Raw genomic sequence first — 23,914 nt, forward strand, 5'->3', positions numbered from 1 at the left:
GTGATGGGCAGGATGCACAGCCATTCTGGAGTCCATAGCCTTAAAGCGCCCAAGAGCTTTATGAATGTTTAGATATACTTTACTGAGCATAACATTCAATTTGTTCTACCATTGCCATGTATTAAACAGTATTCAAAATATTCTTGTATTTTACTTACAGAATATCCATTCTATATGAAGTGGAAAATGTTTGCCTGAATCAAAACAAAAGAGTTCTCCCTTTCCATGGACATGAGAGATGCACTATAATCTTGATAAATAACATCCACTAAAGGTATCTGTTCTTCAGAATTGGCCTTTAGACTCGAAGTCTGATCATGACAAATCCTTCACTCTGAGCTATTAGTGAAGGACAATGAGTGTAAAGTTAGCATATATTTTCACACATCGGGTGCAGGCTACCATCACCCTGCCTCAACCAAGCTGTTAAATTGTGGTAACTTCTGAGTCCAGTCACTGTCATTTTCATTCCAGCTCTATCAGTACTGAGTTGAGGTGAGAGTAGCATATTTCAGCCTAATTGCCTTTCTAAAAATCACTGTGCTTCTAATTTGTTCCTTATCCTTACTGTGCTCTTTTGGTATTTACAGCATGTTAAAATACTGAAACAGTTGTATGTTTACATATTTGAATGGCAAGGTATGGTAAAAAACAGTGGAACTTGAATTTCCAGATCAAAAATTAGTTTTGAGCATGAAAGTTGAACAGTGCATCTTGCTTGGTGAAAGGTGAAGAGTAAAAAAAAAAAAAAAATTTACCAAGACTTTGGAAGAACCTTGGAGCAAAACAGCTGAATTCCTGCTGTAGAGTGAGCTTAACTGCTTTAAAGTAGCATCTGATTTTATTAATACATGTACAGATTACAAATTAAGTTTGAGATGTAGTCCTCAAACTACATCATAACACTAATATGTAGTCTGATTATATATTGGCCTTCTGCCATCCTGAAGCTTCATAGGAAGCTGAGAATGGGGTTTTACCTGAGACCTCCATTAATCTAGGTGCATTGGTATTGTTAATCTAAGGAATTTGGGTGTCGTCTGAGGAGATGTGAAGCTTCTCCATTTAAAAGCTAAGTAGACACACACATTAAAAAAAACCCCACACCCAAAAACCCCCAAACCCACCCCCAGATCCTCTGCTGCAGATCAGAAATGAGCTCAGTCACAAAGTGAAAAAAAAAAAAATGCATTTTTAACTAACTGTCTGTCCCCCCCCCAAAAAAGAAGAGCCAAGAGACCAAATTACATGTTCTGTTCGCAAGTTAAAAATAACTGCGAGAGAAATCAACTGAGATTCGTCTGGAGCCTTACCAGAAGAAAATCAGTGAAACTCACAAAAAGATGAGAAGCAAGCTGAATGGTTGGCAACACACCGACCACTGGTATTGTAAACATGTTGAACTGAGTTAGTAGCTTGTAAATGATGGAATTCAACATTACCAAGAATAAACGCAGATTAAAAAAAAAAAAAAGCCACGACCATACATTTTATTTCTTCATAGAAGGGAAAAAAGCCTTAACAAGAAGAGGTAAAGTCCCTCAGGCGTAGCAGATTTTCCAGTCCTGTGGTTTTCTGCGGTTTGCAGGAGTCCAAGCGCCGGCAGCCAAGGGACAAACACCATGGCCAAGGAAATGCGTGTGCTGCTCCAGTTGAAGGAGTAGGGAACTGCCCTTCCTTCGAGACCTGGGGGTTGCAGGAGACAAACCCTCCACACTAAGTTTCCCAGTCAACTTTCTACACGCCTATTAGAACTCCCTAATTTCACGGCCCAAGGACAAATTTCGACCTTGAACGCCGACGATGCTTGCCCAACGGCTGGCGCGTTTCCCCCTGGAGACCTGCAGGGGTCACCCTGCCACAGAGCAAACCGCGCCGCTCGCGGGATTCCTTCCCCACTTTTCCCACTCCGAGCAGCCCTGCCGTACCGAGTCACGCCGCCCTCCCGGTGCCTTTCCCCGCTCCGCCGCGCCCCTGCGGACAGCCGCGGGCCGCAGCAAGACGGCGGCGTCGGGCGGGCTGGCCCCGCCAGCGCGGGGAGGCGCTGGGGGCGAGCGCAGCTCCTCGCTACCGGAAGCCGGGCCGCTCTGCGGAGCGGAGGGCCTTTCAGAGACGGGGTCTAACGGCTCACCGAGGTGGAGAACCGCCTCAGCGTAACGAGGCTAAGGGCACAGCCCGGTGGGGGGGGGGGGCCACCCGCCGCCTCACCCCGCCCCAAGCGGAGGGCAGCTCCGTCTGAAGAGGAGCCGGCAGAACCGACACCTGCTCCGCCCTCCTCGGGGCGCGGAGCTCCAGCTCGCCCCTCCTCAGGCGGAGCCCCCGCTCAGCGGCCCCTCGCTACTACCGCGCAGGAGCCCGGCGGCGCCGAGCTGCCCGCCGACCCCCCGGCGGAGCTGTCGCGGCCGAGCGGCCGCCCGCCCGCTCCCAGCCTCACGGGGCCTGAGGGGAGCGCGCGGGCCCCGGCACGGCGCCCTCGCGCCCGCACAGCGCTGCAGCCGCCGCCGCCAGAACCCGTCCCCCTCCGGCGCGCGGCGCCCCTGCCATTGGCGCAGCCGCCCTCCCCCAGCGCGGCAGCCAATGAGCGCCGCCGAGCGGCTGCGCTGTAACCCTCTCGGGAGTGAGTGAACGCGCCCTACCCAATAGCCGTGAGACGTCCGCGTTGCGCGCGCTCCATTGGCTGCGGCGGCGGTGGCAGCCGCCCAATGGGCGCGCAGGAGCGTGAGGGGAAGCCCCATGCGGGGGGTACTTGCCTCCCTTTGCGGAGCGCTCTGGTGCGGCGCGGACCAGCTCTGCTGCTGCTCCCTCCTCCTCCGACCATGGCGTTGCCCGGCAGTTGACGTTGGGTTTCTCCCCTTTCTACCTTCTCCTTTTTCTCCAGCCCCTCTCTTCCCCCCTTCCCCGGGTCCCGGCTCAGGCACGTAGGCGGCCGGTACCGGAGACGCCGGGTCCCCATACCCGCCCCCCCCCCCGCCCCTCAGGAACAGGCCGTAGGAGTCGGGCCGTGCGGCTGCCGGACGCGCCATGAACATCATCATCGGCATCGGCGGGTGAGAGCCACGGGCCGGGCCGGGGGAAGGCGGCTCGGGGGAGGGGGCGCCCGCCGGGCTGCGGGGGGGGGGGGCCGGCCGGCCGGCCGAAGCGCGGCCCGGGCACGCATCCCCCCCCGGCCCTCCTGGTGCCGCTGCCGCAGTGGCGCGAGCGCGGAGGACGGGGCGGGGGAGGGGAAGGCGGCAGGGCGCGCGCGCGCGCACGTGTCCCGCGGCGCTTCCCGACGGCCGGGCCCTTCTCGCCGCAGGGTCACCAACGGGGGCAAGACCACCCTCACCCGCAAGCTGATGCAGGCCCTGCCCAACTGCAGCGTGGTGCACCAGGATGACTTCTTCAAGGTGAGGCGGGCGCCTGCCGGCCCGCCCGGCCGCCCGCCGACGAGCGGCGGAGGGCGAGGGGTAACCCCCCGCGTGCTTCTGCCCCGCTCTGCGCGGCGGCCGGCCCAGGGCCCGCGGCGTCCCCCTGCCCTCTGCCACGGCTCCTCTGCAGCGTTGGCTGGGCTGGGCTGGGCTGGGCTGGCCGTGCCGCCGGCCCGCGCTGTCGCATGTCCCGATGACTTTCCGTTTTCTCTGGGCGCCGTACGGTGGGAAGATAGAGGAGCAGGCTACTTTATCTTAGCCTTGTTACTACTGCTTTTTATCGCACGCCAAGAAACCTGGTGGAGGGTTAAGATTCCTCTTTGTAGCTTCAGGGTTCGGATCTCGAATCTTGCTTTGAAATGGGTATCGAGCTTCCCAGCAGGTGTGCTGACCAAGCAGTTTTTTTCTTATCACTGTTTCAGCCCCAAGATGAAATAGAAGTTGAAGACGGGTTTAAACAGTACGATGGTAAGGCTTTGCTACGCGGCTACCAAAGTGCAACTCAAAAACTTGGATTATTTTGATCCTTTATGTGTGCTTTTTTTTGTACTGACTCTATTACTAGATGATACTTGATTACTGCTTAATGATAGTTGTCTGATTTGTCTTAGTGATTAGTGCATTAGATATGGAAGCTATGATGAGTACCATAAACGCTTGGATAAAAAACCCAGTCAAATTTGAACGTTCTCACGGGATCAACAACACATTGGATGTCCCAATCTTACAAGATAAGGAGGGAGGAGACAAAACAATCCACATTCTTATTGTTGAAGGCTTCCTACTTTACACCTACAGGTAATCGAGTGTGACTTCACATATTTTGATTTTTACGTAGTAGGCAAACCTCCAAGGGACTAAAAAGACCTGTTCTAAACCAAGAGTTAGCAGCTAGTATTGACTGCTGGCGAGTTCAGGTGTCACAAGTCTGAAGATAGCTCTAGATACAGGAAATGAATATAGTTTTACTTTTCCATTTCTTGCTACTAATCAAACAGTCTAGCTGCAACCAAACGTGTATCTTTTTCAGGCCACTGATTGATGTATTCCACCATCGATTTTTTCTTTCCATTCCATATGAAGAGTGTAAAAGGAGAAGAAGGTAAGTTTATCTTTTGAAGTTCCCTTGCTAGCCCAGTAATGTCTTACTCCGTTCAAGACTTTGTTTCTGTAAAGCTTTTAGATAAGAAAGGATAAACACTAATGTAGCTGTTGTTAGTATACTATAGCTTCCTTCACCAAACCAACCCAGAAGCTTCCTACCAAGCTGTTGTGTATGTGAGACTGATGCTCAGTTTCAGCACAGATCTTTCAATAGACTTTTTCCCCTTCTGGTTTTCCAATGATACGGTTCCCAGATCTCAAACTATCCCGGGGTTTTATATTTGGCTGTATTGTTGTACACGTACACTGTTCTGAATGCAAATGAAACGTTACACTTGAAAAAGTTGCTTTCCAAGGAATAAGCAGTCAACTGTTTTACCCAAGTTCTGCTAAAGCTTTAAGAGAAGGCTATTTGTCACTGTTAAGATCAGTCCGTCCTGGGAATCCTTTCTACATCTTGAACACTTTAGACCCACACATCAAATTGCAACTTTTTGGGGGTATCTTTATGCTTGCAGCTTATGCTGAGTACTGACTTTTGATAAACTCAGAAACTGCATTGGAGGCAACAGGCTCAGGCTAGTGTGTAGAGAAACTGAATGAACTGTCATTTCCCTAAACTGTAATTAGGCTACTCTTGCATAACAATGTCTTAATTTATAGTTCAAGGAATTACACTGTACCAGATCCACCTGGATTGTTTGATGGCCACGTTTGGCCTATGTATGTAAAGCACAGGAAGATAATGGAAGATCTTGGAGTTGATGTGGGTAAGTCTTTAATGATAAAAGCACTTCTGAAAGATTGCTTTACGAGAGAGTGCTTTTCAAACCTGGGATATACATACTGGTTAAGTGCATGAGAAGAGTTGAAGCAGGTGGATGGAGTATATTTCTTTGATACCAGTCAAGTTCGTGCTCTTTAAATTGGGATCTGGCAGGCTTACAGAAACATTCAATTATAGCTCTCTTATTTTACTTTCTTTAAGTGCACTTGAATGGAACAAAATCAAAGGAGGAGCTGTTTAATGATGTGTATGGACAGATCCAGAATAAGATTGAAGAATTACTTGACATGCAGGTACGTCATGCTTAACTGCAACTCAAAGGCAACCTTTTTAAAGGCTATGTTGAACAAGCATGAAGCTGTAACTTGAAGTATGTTCCTGTATATCTTTCTGTTTAGAAATAAGCTACTGCTGGTGATTCTTGTCAGTGAAGATGATTCCCGTTTGCTCTGTGCTGCCTGCCTGACTGCCACTAAAGTTCCAGCTTCTGTGAAGACTCTCAACTCTTAAATTTGACTTTGTTCATATGGTCATAATTAAAAAGCACTTCCCCCTTGTCTGTCATCTTAATTTGTGCTTCAGCCTGGTATGTGGTCTCAGATGATCTCAAGTGTTCTCCCACTCTCCAGTCTATGGGGAATTCTTTTCACTATGTTCTTAACCTGTGAGAGTAGAACACTATAGCAGAACTGAAGCAGCACAACTAGCCTATGTACATATACTGCTTTGGGTTCTTTCCTTTCAATAACTTGCTTGAATTTCTATAATCTAATTAGGCAGTAAGTATGCTTCTTGACAAAGAAATTAGGATTGATTTGCTCTTCAAAAAATGAGAGAACAATAGGAGCTTTTCAGGCCATTTTACTAGCATGGAATTATTCTGTTAAATCCAGTGCATGCATTGATTGTGGATGTAGACAATTCTGTTTAGAGTCGGGGAGAAAATTTTACATATACAACAGCTTTAAAATTATTGATTGCTCTAGAAGATTTTGGTAGTGTTCTGTGTAGCTTAATGCAAGTTCAAACTCCTGTGTAGGTACAGAAGTGGTTTAAGGCCTTGGTTTACATAGAAGAGCAGTGAAAGAGCATATGAAGGTTTAATCACTTGTAAAAAAAAAAAAAAGTGAATTTAGGAGAAAAGCTTGATTAAAAAAAAAATCAGTACTATGTGGTCCAAGAGGGAAGATATGTATTGATCCATTGTGAGACCAGTCCTTTTTCTTCAAAAGGGTTTGACCAACACTGAGAACCAGTAGTTACTTCAAGCCCAGATGCATTAGCTTCCTGACAGGAGCTGGTCCTCCCCAGTATCCCCTAGAAATGGAGAGAAGTTGTTTCATCAAGTTTTCTGTATGTACTATTAAAGTAGGGTTTGGGGGGAGTGTTTTTGCCTTACTCCCATAAGAGACCATACTTGCTAAGAGATGAATGTTAGGGGTTTGTTTTGGAAAATCATCTTTGCTTCAGTGAGGTTTTCAATAGGGCAAGGGCTGCTCTTCTGTGCAATTCAACTCTATTCTGCTTGAACAAATGAACCCCTGTTAATAGCAAAGTGCCCAAAATCCGCAGAAAGTCCAGGTCTTAGTCATGACTAAGGATGTGCTTCATTTGTTCCTACTCATATTAAGGAACTAAGCCAGAACAGGTGTCTCTACCTGGCTTTTTTCTGAATGATCACAGCAGCTCTGCCTGCTCAGAATTTAAATACTTACTTAAGTAGCGCGTTCCAATAGAGAAAAGGCATCATATCAGCTTTCATATGGTACATGGTTACTCTCTCCTTGCTCTGGTCAATGGGAAAGGTCTCCAAAGGCTGAGCATTGTAGTCAAATTCTGCCAGAATCACCTTGTTGTAGCCTGTTACTAGCGGGCAGGAAGTATATCCATCATACTGCAATGAAGAATACCCCCTTTTCATTAATGTGAATAAGGTGTAAATGCCAAGGTATTACAAGCCATATTGTTAATATTCATGTTTCAAAATAAGTTACTGGGAGGTTTCTGTGTTTACAGCATTAATACCAGGGAGTGTGGAAGGCTGCTAAGCCAATTACAGTTTAATAACCATAATACTAAGCCATTTTATTTCAAACAGACTGTAGATTTGGTTAACAATGCTTAAATTAGAACTAACCTAGAAGAATAGGGCTTTGTGTCATTAATTGCTGGTTATTATTGTAACCAGCAGAATAGGTGATTAGTAGATAAGGATGAGAGCTGGTGCTGGCTTTAACAGTCAGTATATAAATGGGATCTTGAATCTAGTTGCGAGAATTTCCAGAGGATTGCAGCAGTATGGATGATGATACTCAGGTTAGTAGCCCAAGGAATATTAATTCAGAAGCCGTATGTAAAATGAAAGCCAAGTCGCAAAGAGAAATTTGAACATAGCTATAGGCTTAACATCTTCTGTAGTACAAAACCTTCAATATAACTCCTTAAAAGATCGTGTTCTGTACAGAGGAGGCATGTTTAACATTGTACAGGTGTATCAAGTTGGCAAGGGTTTTCCTGGAGTAGGGATTATACTAGTCAACGGTTTTACTGTAAATAAATCACTTGCATTAGTGAAGAACCCAGACTCATCAGCCTTTAAACTTCTTTCAACTCAGAAGTCAGGGAATTAAATAGATAGTATTTTTAATGGCAGTATCAAGAATATGAATTGTGCAACGAAATTACTATCATGATATACAGTATTTAGCCACTTAGCACCCCAGCTGCTGATGCAAAGCCCTTCCTGCCTTCCAGTTCACATGGTTCAGCTGCTTGCAAGATATCCTGCGTAACAATGCAGAAAACATTCAAGGTAGCTTTTCCCTAAGATAATATCTGTAGGTACCTTTTTAGTTGGCAACTGGTTCTTCATTACCAGGGAGATAGTTTTATCAAGCACTCCAGACTGGGCAGCTACATAAGAAAGAAAAAAGAAAAAAAGTGTATTAAGGCTTTGTTTCAGGCAATTATTGTCATCACTAGAGCAAACACTAGTAGCCAGGCATTTTGTTGGACAATTCAGCTGTAATTGAAGTTACAATGTCATATCAGTTTGGGAAGTTTACAGTCCCGGCTAAGAAGAAAAAAAAAAAAAATTTGGAATAATGCTGTAGCCTCACTGTTTCCAACATGCTAAAGCTTAATGAAACTCGAGCTGTATGTTTTTAGCTTATACCCACTCTCCTATCCTAAATTATACTTGCTCAGTCTTCCCAAACACTAAGATTCTGGGACAGTGAAGTTTTGTTTCATTTTGAGTGCTGTAAGGAAAGTATTCTAGACCCATTTGCTGGAACAGTCAACTATACCATTCTTCAAGTTACACCAATAACATACGGTATAGCCTTTCTTTTTTTCCACACTCTTAGTTGCTTTTTTTTCAGTTGTGAGACCATATGCCTGAAGTGTTTTTATATTGGACCCTATGCCTACATGTGATCCTTCAGTAGCGACTTATCAGTTAGCTGACACATACGCATGGGCTGCTGAGATAGAGCAGAAAGTTTTGTTACTGAATGATGACGGAATGCAAGAGTATTACACTCATTTTGTGCCATTCTGTGAACACAGAAAATAGATTAGTTCATCTGTGAGGCATTTGGAACAAGAGAGCTGTGAGTTAATGGCATCAGCATGGTCTGTAGCTAATTAGTTGGCCCAGGAGACTTATGTCTTTTTGAAAGCTGGAAATAATTGAAGTCAAGACCTCAGAAGTAACAAACTAAACAAGAAGCTTACTGTCACTCTCAAACTTTTCATTACACACACAAACACACACGTGCAACTTTACCTACGGCTGCAGCAGTTTTTGATGTTGGAAGGTTGGTGCAGTCTCCAATACCAAATACATTAGGATACTTTTTGTGTTGTAGAGTTTCCTTATCTACATCCACCCAGCCCATTTCATCCGAGACAGGACTGTTGATGAGTACATCAGGTGGCCCCATTGGGGGTGTGACATGAAGCATTTCATACTAGACAGAAAGAAAAGGCACTCAATGGCTAGTTTATCAGAGCAAGTCACACCTGTGTTGATATAAGGCAACAAGCACAGTGTGGAGAGGGGTTTTCTTGGTTGGTTTGGTGGTTGTGTTTAAAAAAAACAAAGCGAAACAAAACCAAGTATACAGAATGAAAATTTGCTCTCAAATTTGAAGTGCATCCTTCTATTAACATGAACCTTATCAGATACCTCCATTTAGACTGGCATAAAAGCAATTTTCCTCCATGTACATCGGAGACATTCCCAAATTACACTAACGAGGCATACAGGACTCCAGGCATGGTTTATGAAATAGTTTTTTCCTTCTCTCCACCTTAGTTTCAAACTTTTTAATCTTCTGCTAAAGTTAGAGGTGGTACTCTCAGGAGGAAACGACAGTACACAATGAAGAAAACATTATGTTATTGTAGTGTGGCAGTTATGTTACAGCATACGAGGAAAAGAAATAGAACCAAACTAGAGGTCTGAAAGCTCCTGACCTGATGAACTTCAGTCACTCCAGGTTTGTCCAAGTTTTCAAACACAGCTTCCTGCTTGTCTGCTCGAACTTCTACAAGGTTGCGCTTATAGTTAACAGTAATATTCCTTTCCTTTATTATTTCAAGCAATGCATCAGCATACTTCTTAACACCAAAAATGACACCAAGTGAAGTGTTGAACATTATGTTTGCTTTGGAACATTTTCCTGTCTGCACAGAGAGATCAAATTAGCCTTTTCTACTAAGAAACTGTGACAAGCTAGCAGAGACAAGAGAACTATGCTACTGAAGAGTTGATAGAACTATTAATGCAGTTCAACTATTAATGAAGTATTAACACTAGAACTCTTGACGTACAGCTATTTCACACCATGTTAGATGCTAGACAAGATAATCTTTGCCCTTTCTGAGTGAGGTACTGAAGACACCCCACACAAATTGCTAGTAAGAAGAGGTGGCTGCAATTCACTGAGGAACTGCTGTACGCAGGTTAAGCACTTGTAGCAGCTTAGCATTATATAGCTTTCTGAAACCCTCACTTCTATGCATTATTCAGATACTGGCCTAGTAGATAGCTCATGATACTTAAACACATATGAAGCCTGACACTTCCACTTGAGGTTGTCTTTTGTTTCCACTAAGCTTGCTTTAACAGCCTGGCTGAGACTCCTCCTCATGCTGAGACAGTGCACCACAAGGAGGAAGCATAGGCACTTTTCAGACTAGCAGAAAGACAAATGGCAACAGGTATTAAGTACTTAAAGCAACAAGAATTACTTAATTCCAGCCAGCATTATTTTAGCATACCACCTAAAGTTATAAATTATGGTGAGAACAGTTGTATCTGTAGCTCACCAGAAGCAGGGTAAGCAGTTGTTTCCTTATGGATTCTGAATTCTACAAGTTTCTCCAGTATTGAATATATGCTAAATATGTACAATTCAGTTAGCTTCACTTATTATACATTAATAATAGAAAAAGCAACTCGGTCACTTTAATTTAATAACCCTGAGTCACATTCCTCTCGTGTGGTTTTTGTTTGTTTTAAAGATAATATGAACGCCTTAGAACAAGCCTTCCTTCCAACTGTGGGAACAAGCACTGGCAGAGAGAGTAGAATACTTACTTTCCTCCAGTAGGCCTCTGATAAATACATGATCTTCTGAGGAGCCCCTGCACACTTCACTGGTGTATTGGGAAAAGTGAAGATAGCATTTCCTTCCTTGAAATCTTGTAAAGCTTTCCATGTTTTCTCTACCGTATGAACTGAATAATTGGAACCTATTTTAGGGTGATGAAAACCCTCAGGCAAGCCTTTGATCTAAGAAAATGAAATTAAAGCACAGATGGCAAAAATTTTGTCATCATCACCAAGTATTAAATGTAGACTTGAGAAATAGCTATTTAAGACGACTCTAGCAAAAAGAAAGCCCATACATACTTGCTAGTTGGCATTTTTGAAAATAAGCCTAGCAATCAAACATATTTCCATTAGAATTTAGTAGATGATTTAGTAGATTTAACATTTACTGAAATGACTCTGGTCTGCAACATCTGTCGCGTAAGTGTTCAGTTCAGACCTAGATCCAAGTTTTTGTAGACTAGTGCATGAAATTCAGGGTAAGAATATATAAAGTCACTGCCACATCATCATAAGTAAAAATCATGTTAAAAAAAAAAAAAAAAAAAAGGTGTTATGAACATTTATAAGCTGAATGAAACTTTTCAGTAGTTGGATTACAGATACCTGTACTTCCTAGGGTTATTTTAACTCAACTGTCTCCAATAATTATTTCCCTACTACTCCTACTACGCCTGAGCATCTGCTTTTGAGAAAGGGAGTTGTCCCCATTTCAAAATAATGGATTGCAGAAATTCTGTGAGAAAACAGACTCATGTTACATGCACTGCAATGTGTTTGGGACATTACAGTCCACACCAGGAACTATACTGTTGGTGAAGACAAGTAAGAAACCATCCCTCTTTTCAAACTGGCCACTTTCATTTTAAAGCCATATGAATCTGTTACTATGAATTTTATTCACTACAGAGTAATAGTGATTAACTGTATTACATGGCTTCTACTTACTGAATACTGAATTCAGTTTTATCAGGTTGTACTGAAGAGAAATATATGAAGACTGAGAAGGTCACTGAACACAATGCAACTCTTCATTCCACAGACCTAATCACCAGAGTTTATCTGGTGTGACTATAGTTAACTAAGATGAGTTCTTGCTTTCCAGATACCTTGGAACCTTTTCAAAGAGATACTCAAATATATTATCAGGTACTACTACATCATATACAGGTCAAGTTAAAACCACAAGAACCAAATCACTCAAACATCTTGCCTTTGTGTTTTCCTCCTCCTACATATCACTAGGGTCATTCTTGTGCCATAAAATGGTATTAACATTTTCCTCTGAGCACCACCGTATAAAGTGTACAGGAAGCCTAATAGATGGGAAGGGCCCCAGGGCCTGTTTAAGCACAAGCATGGTAACTCAGCTGGTTCCTTTTGAAGTGCATCCTTTAAGAAAGGTGAGGGTGGGTCAAATTAATTCTGCAGGATGGATTTTACTGAATGCTGTGTATTCCTCACTTCTGTTTACATTAGAGATGCTTTGGACTACAGCCAGCATACCTTCTTATTTCGTTATTACAGACTGCCTTTAAGTTCTGGATTTAACTTGCTGCCCCATCTTCTGATACTGCCACAGAGATGGAACAAAGCTGTCTTAAAAGACCTTCCCAAGGGTAATTTGGGTTATTACATAGAGATCTGTGGAAGGAATAAAGTCATTAGGCCATCTTCTGGCTTTTTAATTTGTATTAGCATTCAATATCTTGCAGTAAAAAAAGTGTACTGAAAAGCCATTTACTTTAGTGAATCACGAGGGTACGTAATGCCATTAAAACTAGTAAAAACATGATAACTGTAAAACAAATACCTTTTCGTAATGCAGACTAATCCCAAGAGCAATTATCAGATACTTGTAAGATACCTGTTGTGTAAGGGAAAAAAGTATTTTAGACAAAACCCAAACCCCAAAATTACCTCAAAGCAAATTTAAGTTGCCTGACAGCAACAGAGTCATAAGGGAAGGACATGGAGGGTGCATTAGTAACGTAAATGTTAAGCTCTAAGAATAATTTATAGTTAAAATGCTAACTGCATTATGAGTTATACACACAGCCCTTGCTATATGTAAAATTCTGGAGCAAAATATTCTATCTTTTGTGTTCAGTTCACTATAAACAGGGAAAAGACTTATGATAATGATATTTTAAGTTGATGTTATTCTAACCTAGTTATCTACAACAAATTTTTATTAGGAACAGATTTTAGGATCAAGTACTTCTCATAAGACTAGGGGAATTTCCTGGCCTCCTAGATGCTGGAGGAAGGTCTTGCTCAATAGGCATTTCCAAGGGGATCTGCAGGAAGTGGACAGACAACTCATGACATAGAATAAGAGACTAAGAAGAATAACTTTTGTTTTGTTTGTTTGGTTTTTTACATTATTACCTTAATATCATTCTCCAGCCAGACGCAGTTCTTATCTGGATCCAATGCTGTAACTCGAGATTTGATCCACTCAACACCTTTAGGCATTACACTTCCTGTTGGACGCGCAGAAGTTGCCAGCTGCTTTGCACCACCGCCAACGAGGGTCCACAGTGGCTGATAGTAATGAGTCTGAAAGAAACGTTCAAATGGATGTTTAAGAACTGTTTAAAGGGACTTTAATATGAAGGCACATCACTCCAAATAGGAAGCAATGTGCTCTTAACATTGTATTAGTCTTAACAAAAGAAGCTGTATAAATAAGAATTTTGCATGACAAAGCTGGAGGGATGCATGCATCTCTATCATGGAGCAACAAATTTCTTGCAAAGCCTTCTAAAAGATGGCTAGTTGGCTTCCTCTCCACACTTAAAAACGTGTGGGGTTGGAAAAGGGTGAGAATCAGACCAATCTGGTCACACCTGTAAAATGCTTATTCTTTTCAATGCTTTACAGTAAAGGAAGAGTTACCTTACTCGGCTCAACAACAGCCACGTTTCCTGACCCCACTTTCCTCTTCATCCGAGCGCTCATGGTGATTCCACCAGTGCCTCCACCCAACACAAGTACTTCATAATAATCCTTGGCAGCACACCTGGCTGCTGTGTGTAAGCTGAAGGAGCTCATCTTCTGCATTCCCAGTTTCCGCAGCCGTACACCAGGACGGAGACAGGAACAGGAGGACACTACTCCAATTGCTGACATCTTTCCGTAAGTGGGAAGCTATAAGATAAGAAAAGGCACCAGTAACAATTACAGAATGTAGAATTTATATTTATTTATATGCCTGGATGAGTATTCAGGGCAAGAATTATAATACTAAACCTTTGTTGCAGCTAAACCACTAATTTACAAATGGATTGTAATCAATTTGGGGGGGGGGTATATCATGGCCTCCACCAGGAAACTGAAATTTCATAGAAGCAAATGAATTCTAACAAAGCATAAGAACATTTTCTGGTTATTGTTGCATGAAAGTGTATCTGATCCTATAGTACAGGCAATGCGTATGCTGTAACTCCAGCTATAATACTACAATCCTGGAGAGGAGTGCCACAAAAAGGAACAAGAATTTGCTAGGCGTTGTAGATCAATGAAATACTGAACAAGGTAGTTGTGTGAACATACTGAGTGCCTTTCCACTAACTGTAATGTGTCAGCCAAACACATCATTACATTTGTATTTTAATGTTAGGATGTACCAGCACAAACGCACACATCAGACATACCCCTTCTCGCTGCCTCCCAGGGGTGCAAGCCATTAGGGTAAGCATGCCAAGTTCTATGGTGCTTTGAGCAAGGGCATGTGTATTAGTCTATTCTTGCAGGAGAAGTAGTGAGCCCTAAGCTTGATAGAAAAACAAAGTTCCATGAAACAAGAGTTTACATCTTCCTAGACGTGGGATCTTTGAGTATAGCCAAAACTATAGTTCTATAGTTAGTTCTCTATCCATGGTCACCTCTTAGCTTTTACATCAGCAAAGTAGCTGGAAACAAAGGTCAGAAACCTACTTATCCTTGCTACAGCTGCACCCTGTCGCCTGACAAGTGAGAGCCAGAACCCTAAAGCGTGATATATCTCAACAACCGTAGCACTGGATATGCAATTGTATTACCTAGAAGACAGTCAGGGCTAACCCACGTTTCCCTCCCTCTGCTGCAGTGAACAAGAGCTTCTCCTGCTTTAAATCCATTGTTTGCACATGCTGAATATCAGTTTTTAGCTTTTCAATGATAAAAGAGGTATAAACTCATTTTAGTTCAGTTCCTTACTGCCACGTTGCCAATAAAGAATGAGTAAGCATTATAACAGCAACTTACGACAAGACTTTCCTGTGGTCTATACCTGCTCCCTTTTGTTTAATTTCTTGAGTCATCAGGCAAGAACTCCAGCTTTTTCACTTTAAAAGGGTAGAACTCATTTATGGTATTTACAGACGGGAGTTTGAAAACTAAACTAGAAACCTCAAATATTTTAAAGAAAATCTTCCAAGGTCAGCTTCAAAAATTCTCCAATTGAGATTCATTCTGCACCTTCATGTGCTATCTTAACATGCCTCATCGCCGTGTACCCCAAATTCTTTATGAAGTCCCATTATTAATCCCTACAGTACAATTAATTTGGGACAGAGAGGGAAAATCTCAGAGGTGTCCACTGTAGAAACAATCATTTTGTTTTACAGGAAGTTTCCAAGATGCAGACATATTCTTGCCATCCCCTTCCCCACTCAAAATAAAAACACCCAACTCTAGAATAAGTTAGTTTCAAATAACTTAGTTTCACTTTAGAAGGCTGTTTATCATCTGTCTAGTGCAGGCAGTTATTTAAAGATATGGAAAGACCACTCAAGCAAGGGGAGGAAGTTGTTCTAGCCCTAGAAATAAAAGTTACCTAATGGAGATGTGTCCTGCTTTCTCCAAGTCAGAGAGAGATGAATGGTGAAGAGTAAGTTTTGCAACTTCTGTTTGCGAAACAGTTTTAAGAGGGACATCCTGTTTCTGGAAGTTCATGAACGCAGGATATTGCTTTGGTTTTTATTAAACACACAGAACAGGCACAGCGGCCTACTGGTTGACAACACACAGCACGTCTGGACCAAGAGAACAAGACTTCATTTTTGTAATGCTAATTAAGGAACAATTATCCTCTCTAACAAAACAGATTTTGAAGTAAGCATGCTTATAAGCACACACAAGATGCGTCTTAACTAACAGCAGCCTAACTGATGAGAATGCAGTATTATGTTGCTTCTAAGTTGCTTCAAAGTACACAGAAATGAACAATCTGAAGTGTCATTTGTAGACAGCTGTTTTAAAAAGAACAGCAAAATTCTTCATATTAAACTCTCAAGTTAGCAGCTGTACGACTGAGTCAGTCAACAACACATCAACCCTCTACTTTGGACACTGGAGATAAAGGAACAGGGGAATTACAGAACAAAAATGAAGGTAAAGGGGAAAATTTGTAATTAGCCTCCTGAACTGAGCTGAAATTTTAAGCTTTTACAAGACCATTTTAACACACAGCACACTTACCTATCATCCTTTAGACTATGAACAACAAAACACAACAGTTGATACTAGCCTTACATAGTGTGAAATCGCATGCCTAATGAAGATTCGTATACAAGTCTTAAAGCACTGCCTAGAAAGGTAAAGCCTACAATACACTTCTCCACCTTAGTGAGTGCTCCGCTTATCCTGAGATAGTTCTGCTGTTTAAAACTAGTTCTGTTACCAAGAGAGGAAAATCTGTTCTACAAATGCATTCAGGACAGTGGTTTGTTACAGCGTCAGCAGCTTGTGTAACGCTACTGCAGCACAACTCACCTAGCACCACATAAAAATCAGCGTGATGTGACTCATGGTAAGTCCACAAAGAATGTCATTTCTACCAGGAGAGCTAACATTTCAAAGCCTCCCCCCCTACCCCCCCAACTCCTTTTTTAAAACCAGACTTTTTTTAAACAGACTTAGCTTGAAGATAGTCAGTGACCGGCACACCTCCATTCATAAATCTCTCTTTTCCCTTTTACTGTAAGGCTATTTGTTTGCATGCTTTTAGAATAAGTCTGTTTAATACTGAAGAAAATGCACTTTCAAAAAATCAACAGTTAAGACTGACCAGGAGAGCTCAGTATTACTTAGCATTTGAATGCCATTAAGCAGGTTAAGGTAGTACAAACATAAAAATAGTGACTTTTCAGTTTAAAAAAAAAAAAAAGAAAATAGAAAACACTGTTTTCCAGAGTTAGTGGCTTATATCCCCTTAAGAGATTGAGAAAACAAACCATAAAGAACTATCTTCATTAAGCTGTACTTAAAAAACAAATAAGTAACATTTCTACAAGCATCACTGAGGAAATGAACTGGTTACCAACTTTTTAAACTTTTCTTCAAAGAACCTTGCTGAAAATAGGCTTATTAGGTAATGCATTACAATTTGATATTTTTGTGTATTCTAACCAATTCCAATCTCTATCCAAGAAAATAGCAGATTCAACAGAATAAGCGTGCCTCAGCCAGTTCTGTGCAGAACCCAAACCAGAGCAGCTGAAATCCACCTAACTGCATTCATTACACTTTTTGCTACAACCTACCATCCAGCCTATAAACAGGCTCAAAGTGTAAAAGTTATCTTTGGCTACAGTTCTCCATGTATTAATGGCCACAAGTAACTAAAATCAACCTCTACGCAATAAATACATGGACAACAAAAATACAATGCTGACAAATCACAAGAGAGTGGTTAATTACAAGCACAAAAATTCAACCTCTTCTCACATGCACTTATTAGGTCCACCAGCTGATCTAACACGGAAGGCACTTAGTCACAATTAATTCTGCAGTATTACCCACATAGAGGAGGTATCACAGAACAGGTACATCCTCAGACCCAAGGGACACACGCAGAATACCAAGTGCTACAAGCCATCCTCTTGTCAGGTCTATAGATTCACATCCAGTAAGCAAGCCTTGAGACACACAGCTAGTGCCTAGAAGAAACATTTAACTGAAGCGTGACACGGAGGCACTGCGGATGACTAGACGTTCTTCCTTTCTGGAGTATCTATCGTATGCTTAGCTCCCAAGACTGACTACTTCACTGAGCCTGTTTGTGAACAATCTATTGCAGGGAGTTAGAACAAATGAAGTTGGAGAAGTCTTACTAGCAAGAGTAAAGATCATTGCAACTATCCTCTTAACAGTTGGCCACGGATTAACAGTTCAAATACTCCACCCATGCACAAACACTCAGCAGCTCCAGTGTGCTAACACGGCAGGCGGCAGTTTTTCACCCCGATGCAAAGCCTGCATGCCGTGCGTATCGAGCTCACGACGGCGAAACTGTTCCGGCCTCCGAGCCAGCCGCCCAGCGGGTCGAGGCGCGCGGGTCTGGCTGTCGCCCGACTCGGACACCCCGCGGCACCAGGGGCAGCAAACACAGCCCTGGCAGGTGCTGCCTTTCGGTAAACCCAGCTCCGCACCCAAGGCGAGGTACTGCGCAGCTCGGCGCCTGCTGCTGCCGGGGACGCCCCGGTTCTGAACAGCAATGGCTGAGGGTGCCGCAAAGGACGCGCGAGGCCCCTGCTGCACCCCGCTTCTCCTCGCCCATCCCCGAGACCCGAGGTACCCCGTCCTGCAGGAAACCCCAAAGCAGGGGTGCTTCCCGCGGCCGCGCTCAGCCAGGCTACCGCTGCCGCCGCAGAGCCCGAAGCCCGCAGGCTGCCCCGCCGGGCATGGCCGGGCAGGGCCCTCCCGCCTCGGGCGGCCTCGGCCCCGCTCGCCAAGGCGAACCCGGGACCTCCGCTCCCTCACGGCTCGGCTGACCCCCTCGGCCCCGAGCGCCAGGGCGGCTCCCCATCCTCCCCTCTCACGCCAGGACGAGCGGGCGGGCCAACCGGCCCCGAGCTGCGGCCCCCCACACTTGCCTGCCTGTTGCGCCGAGCGCTGAGGAGAAGGGCGGGGGAAAAGGACGGCGCCGCCGCCCCGTGCGCGATAAGCGCCGGGTCCTGCCAGCGGGAGCGGCGAGGCGGAGCTCGGCGGAGCTCGGCGGCGCCGGGTGCTGGCCGGCCGGTGGGCAAAGGCCGCGGTCCGGCCGGAGGGCAGGCGGGCTCGGCCCGGGCGGTGCGTGCGCAGCAGCCGGTGGTCGTGAAGCTTGTTGGGCGCTGCGCCTCCGCGAGGTGCCGTGCCAGCCGGTGCTGCCAACTTTCAGTCGGATATCTGATCTCACTTCAAGATCCAAAACCCATTACCGCAGCTGCCAACACTCAAAGGAAAGCTGAGCAGACTTCAGCATCACGGCAGCTTTGCCTGCAGGTTTGCGTTAATCTTTTTTCCCTTAAATGTCCTTCCATCTTCAAACCGATTGCTCTTGCAGCTTGCTGTCTCAAAAATCAGACCTGAGCCTGGAATCCCACCACGTTAAAAAAAATACGTGAAATATTAAGAAACAAAGGTAAGTCAAACTATTAGAGTCCTAAGCTGAAATCAGGGTGCAACTCACCTGCATGCATGGAGAAAGAGGATCCTTCCAGCTGAAGTACAAGCAGAGAGCAGGGCTGCCATCTTTTGTTTCTATCCAGCTAACCGCAGCCCACTGCTGAGCCAGGCTTTAAAATGTTTTTCCCCGAAAACTTTATAGGGCCTTTTGATTTATGGCATGGTGACAGCGTGAAGTAATAACAGCTGTTAATCCACTAAGCCATGTTTGTCAAGCCAAAAAAAGTCATGTGAAGATCAGCACTGAGAGTAACATACACAGACAAAATTACTTGTGCCAACTCATATGCATCAAGCGACCAACAGCTCCAAACCATGTGTCAGGCCATTTCCTTCTCAGGCTCAACCTTCCTCTCTTGGCACAAAGTTTCTGCACAGGCAAAACTACTCAGCTGATACACAGCCAACTATGGAAAGCTATAAAGAACGGGGGAAAGGCTTTCAGGAGTTAAATGGGAAGATACCACAAGGCTCTTCCATTGTCTGCATGCAATTGAGAAGCAGAAGGGAACAAGACATTCTGCAGGGTGCCCATCTAAAAAGTAGTACCTGTGTCAGTCCCCTGGCGCATCCAGGCACGCACACTGCAATCATGTCCTGCACTTCCGAACAAGAACAGTTTCTCTGTCCCAGCTCCACAGCTGTCATTCGTTCAGCTCAAGTGTATTACCACTCCTCACGGCCAGCCAGTGGCAAGCTGGCTAATACTCTTAGCTTGCTTGTGCCACTTGCCTTATGCTTTGTATTACTTTGAGCTTCTATTTATAGAAAAGAAGCTTCAGTTGCTTTTTTCAGCTTACGGCTGAAGGCCAATAATCGTAAAGTCAAGCCTGACAATTTACCTCTGTTCTCACAGACGCTCCCTGCCAGGTACAAAGGTTGCTGGACATGAGGCCACAGCACTTAACATCTGAATTAGAACGACTCATTTTGCCTGCTTGTAAAAACCCACACTGTCAGTGACTGTTCTCATAAAAATACACAAAGAAGCAGGTTTAGCCAAAAGATATCATTAATTTTGACAGGATACAAGTTACCCTTTCAGAGGAACTTCTCAGTATTTAGTAGTCCCATACAGGTATGTGAGGTTTCTGTAAATGCTTTCCACAGCTACGTAGAACCAGCTACACCAGGCTAAAATGTGTAAACGTAAAAGAAAGCAAGCCCAAAGTCAAAAGGCCTGCGAAACAAACCATTTTTTCCTGTTGCTTGCATAAGACTTGGCACATCTAATAGTAGTTCCATGGAAGATCTGCACAACATTCTACATGAAAGCACTGTCACATAAATAAACCCTCCCTCCCAATTTTGTCGAATGCCCTCCCTTTTCTCACTTCTGAGTGCATCTGAAAACAAAACCCTAATACATGTGCTTCTGTAAGTTTTGAAACAAACTTTGACTCCAATCCTAAATCTGGACCCCTGCCAACCCCTAATCTAAACTCAGCTGCATATTTGGCTGGCACCAGCCTAGAAGTCCCACCTAGATCCACTTAGCATAGGTCACTCACTTCAGGCTGACCTAAACCAAAATCACAACAGCTACAGTAGCTGTAACCTAATGACCACCGATACTTCGATATCTGAACTTTATCAGGTTACCTATAAGCAGCAACCCTAAACCTTAATCTAGTGGTCCTTTTCTATAGACAGAAAAATAGCAAAATAATTAAATTTGAATTAAAAAAACCCCAAACACTTATTAGATCAATAATTAATAATAAATAAATGACCTCTGATAACAGTGCATTCCCATGTAGAGGCAAAGGCTCATTTTTCAGAGCTGCTGAACACCTACATTTTCACAGATTTTACTGGACAGAAAATGTACTGGGAGAAGACACAATCAGTGTCTTTAAAAATACGACACAGAGATTAGACATCTTTGTTAATAAGAGTGACTTCTCTAAAGAGAAAAAACCCCATAGTTTACAGTCACATGTTTTAAAACACCCAGACTGCTCATTTTTCTAATTTCTAAGAGCTTCCTGACTTCCTGTTCCCAGCTGCCCTGGTATAGTCAAAGTACAGCCTTTTTTCCACATTTTTTGTTCTAAGAGACAGCCTCATCTTTTTTTTTTTTTTTTTTTTTAAACATATATATTCAGGATTGTCTTCAAATATTAAAATACTTTCTTTATGCTCCCGTGCATATTTCCCCATAGACTTCTTACAGAGGTAGTCTGCAATTTTAATAAAGAAATTACTTAAATGAATACCTTAACTTCAAAACAGAACACATAAACCAAACATGAAGAAACTACTCACCTGTAGCACAGAGCCCTCCTGCACCTGCAGAGTGTGCTCCCTAACCCTCCCGCAACAGCAAAGTCCAGGCAGGACGAGAGGGTGGAAGTTGTTCTGCGAGGGCTGGGCACATGCTGCCTGGTTGCACACCTCCTCAGAGCCACCAGCACCCCAGGGTGGCTGTGTGGAAGCTATGGGTAACACTCCCTGCTGACCAGGCAACTGGGCTTTCCTGGGAAGCCTGGAGCATGCACCTCCTGGCCTCTTAATTATACTGACCTCTCCACAGGACAACATCTACATGTCTGTCTATGCTTAGACTGCGAGTTCTCGAGGATGGGGATTATTCTTCTGCGGAAAGTGCCTACCTGACAGTGAGCACAATCTCAAATGAATTCTAGTAACACTGGGTGATGTAGAAGAAAAGCAGTAATTTCCTCACATCATCTTTGATATTTTTTCTTGGAGATATTCTTCTTCTGGCATACCTCTAAATCATAGCATCTGTAAGGCTAACAAAAAATAAGCAGTAGTAAAAGCAAAAAAAAGTAGAAGCAAAACAGAGTAAGAAATACATTCTCATGCATAATTTACCAAAATTCTACACAATTTTAAAGACTGGAAAACTAGCAACTTCAGTTGAGCGCTGAAGGGGTGAAACATTGGTTTCAGGTAGCGGGGTGGCAAAGAGTTCATATTAACTGTTCTATTATTACTCTGGCAGGCTGTATTTACATGGGAGGATATTACTCTTTACATGAGTTCCAGGTGACAGAAGAAAAGTCTTGCTTATCAAGGCAATAAACTTTATTGCTAATTTACAGATACAGTGCTTTCCTGACCAGTACATGTAGAGATGGTCCTGCTTTCACAGCAGCACTGGGATGTATTTGCACTGCAACACATGAAACAAAATAGATCAGCCTTATCTTTTGTCTTACATCTCGGTGTGAATGACAGTGCAAAATTAATTACTTCTGTGAATTACTGCTTTAGAGACTACTGCCTTTGCATGGGTACAAATTTTGAAATTATTCTTCATCAAGCTTTAAATTATCTGCTTCATTAAGTTGCAAGTTTGTCAAAGCTGAATAAATTTGTTGCAACTTTTCCAGTTGCCATGCAGGGTGTTCTATTTCCTTTCTTAAACCCCATGGCTTGACATCACCGACATAGACAGGAGCAAAACCAAGGAAATATTGAGTTTACCAGGTATGGCCAACATCTGTGCTTTAAAGCTACACAACACTTCATGATTATGGACTTGAGTTAATCATAACCTCCCAGATCTGCAGTTGCCAACAGTTACTGCCTGGAGGAAAACAGTTAAAATTCTCCACGCCAGCACTGTTGTGACACTGTCAGGTACCAATAACAGAGCTGTTCTTTCCATCAGTTTTAGTTCAATCACCTACATAGAGAATATTTGAGAAAACTAAACTCGTCACACCGTAAGAGTTCTTGGCTGCGCTGGTATCACAAAGGGATGGTTTGAAGACATAAACTGGTGATGGTGGGGATGTGACTGTCCAGTTTTGGTGCCCGTTTTTCTACAAATCACTTTGCCAAGGACTGAGAAAAGTAAAGTAAGTACAAGTGTACTTCAGTTTACTGGAAAGCAGCAATATTTGTGCCAAAACCAACTGTTTACTTCAACTTAAGCTTACACTTTGATTTAAAAATAAATAAATGAATAAATAAATAAATCAAATCATCTTTACTACCTTCACATCCTTCCTTACTAAGAAACTTAGTGCATACTGTTTTGCCTAGTATGAATAGCCGTATTAATATTTATGCTGCTACATCACTAACTCCAAGTCCTGCAAAGTTTTTAGCAGTAATTTATATTCATACAACTAATCCAACAAAGATCAAATAACCAATCAGATTTAATGAGACTTAAAAAAAATTGACCCCTACAAGGTAAAGCATTAAAGCGCCAAGCTCAGAATTAAAGAACAGCCAGCAGTGTTGCAAAGCAAGCAGTAGGTAGCAGAAGTTTCTACTGAAGCATAATTTGGAATAAACCAGCCAGAGAACTCTCTCAGCTGCTAGAATCCCAACAGAACAGCTATAGAAACAACCTTTACATTATTATTTATGCTATTATCACTTAGGTTACAGCACACAGAATAAAACAAGATAAAATAATTCTGTAGCCATTTTGCAAAAGGAAACAAATATTTGTCTTATGAACATGGCAAAACTACTACTATTACTGAAAAGGCCAGATTTCACTGGATTAAAAATCAGATCACATAAAGCTGTATGGCTATAGGTGGGGGAACCCAAATTAAGCATCCAGGTTAA

General features: G+C 43.3%; 2 protein-coding genes across 5 annotated transcripts; one reads left to right on the plus strand and one right to left on the minus strand.

The window, feature by feature from the left end:
• Window positions 1–2,730: 2,730 nt before the first annotated feature.
• Window positions 2,731–5,868, plus strand: LOC128150965 (nicotinamide riboside kinase 2-like). Its single transcript, XM_052807801.1, has 8 exons — window positions 2,731–3,047; window positions 3,296–3,386; window positions 3,830–3,875; window positions 4,019–4,205; window positions 4,438–4,509; window positions 5,175–5,281; window positions 5,500–5,591; window positions 5,697–5,868. Exons 1-8 carry the CDS (start codon window positions 3,022–3,024, stop codon window positions 5,700–5,702), a joined length of 627 nt encoding a protein of 208 aa, XP_052663761.1. The 5' UTR covers window positions 2,731–3,021; the 3' UTR covers window positions 5,703–5,868.
• Window positions 5,869–6,143: 275 nt separating this feature from the next.
• SQOR (sulfide quinone oxidoreductase) lies at window positions 6,144–22,769 on the minus strand. Of its 4 annotated transcripts, XM_052807795.1 has the most exons (12): window positions 21,970–22,769; window positions 15,744–15,942; window positions 14,581–14,699; window positions 13,823–14,074; window positions 13,313–13,483; window positions 12,735–12,788; window positions 10,907–11,101; window positions 9,781–9,990; window positions 9,089–9,272; window positions 8,144–8,211; window positions 7,014–7,192; window positions 6,144–6,615 (listed from the first exon to the last, which is right to left on the minus strand). In XM_052807795.1, the coding sequence occupies exons 3-12, from the start codon at window positions 14,623–14,625 to the stop codon at window positions 6,558–6,560; spliced, it is 1,416 nt and encodes a 471-aa protein (XP_052663755.1). In that variant the 5' UTR covers window positions 14,626–14,699; window positions 15,744–15,942; window positions 21,970–22,769; the 3' UTR covers window positions 6,144–6,557. The 4 variants fall into 4 exon arrangements, with proteins under 4 accessions (XP_052663755.1, XP_052663754.1, XP_052663757.1 ...); XM_052807794.1 differs by lacking the exon at window positions 21,970–22,769 and having other exon boundaries at window positions 15,744–17,224; XM_052807797.1 differs by lacking the exons at window positions 14,581–14,699; window positions 15,744–15,942; window positions 21,970–22,769 and adding an exon at window positions 18,486–18,589.
• Window positions 22,770–23,914: the final 1,145 nt, after the last annotated feature.

This window comes from Harpia harpyja, chromosome 14, assembly GCF_026419915.1.
Source record: "Harpia harpyja isolate bHarHar1 chromosome 14, bHarHar1 primary haplotype, whole genome shotgun sequence".
Classification (NCBI taxonomy): domain Eukaryota; kingdom Metazoa; phylum Chordata; class Aves; order Accipitriformes; family Accipitridae; genus Harpia; species Harpia harpyja.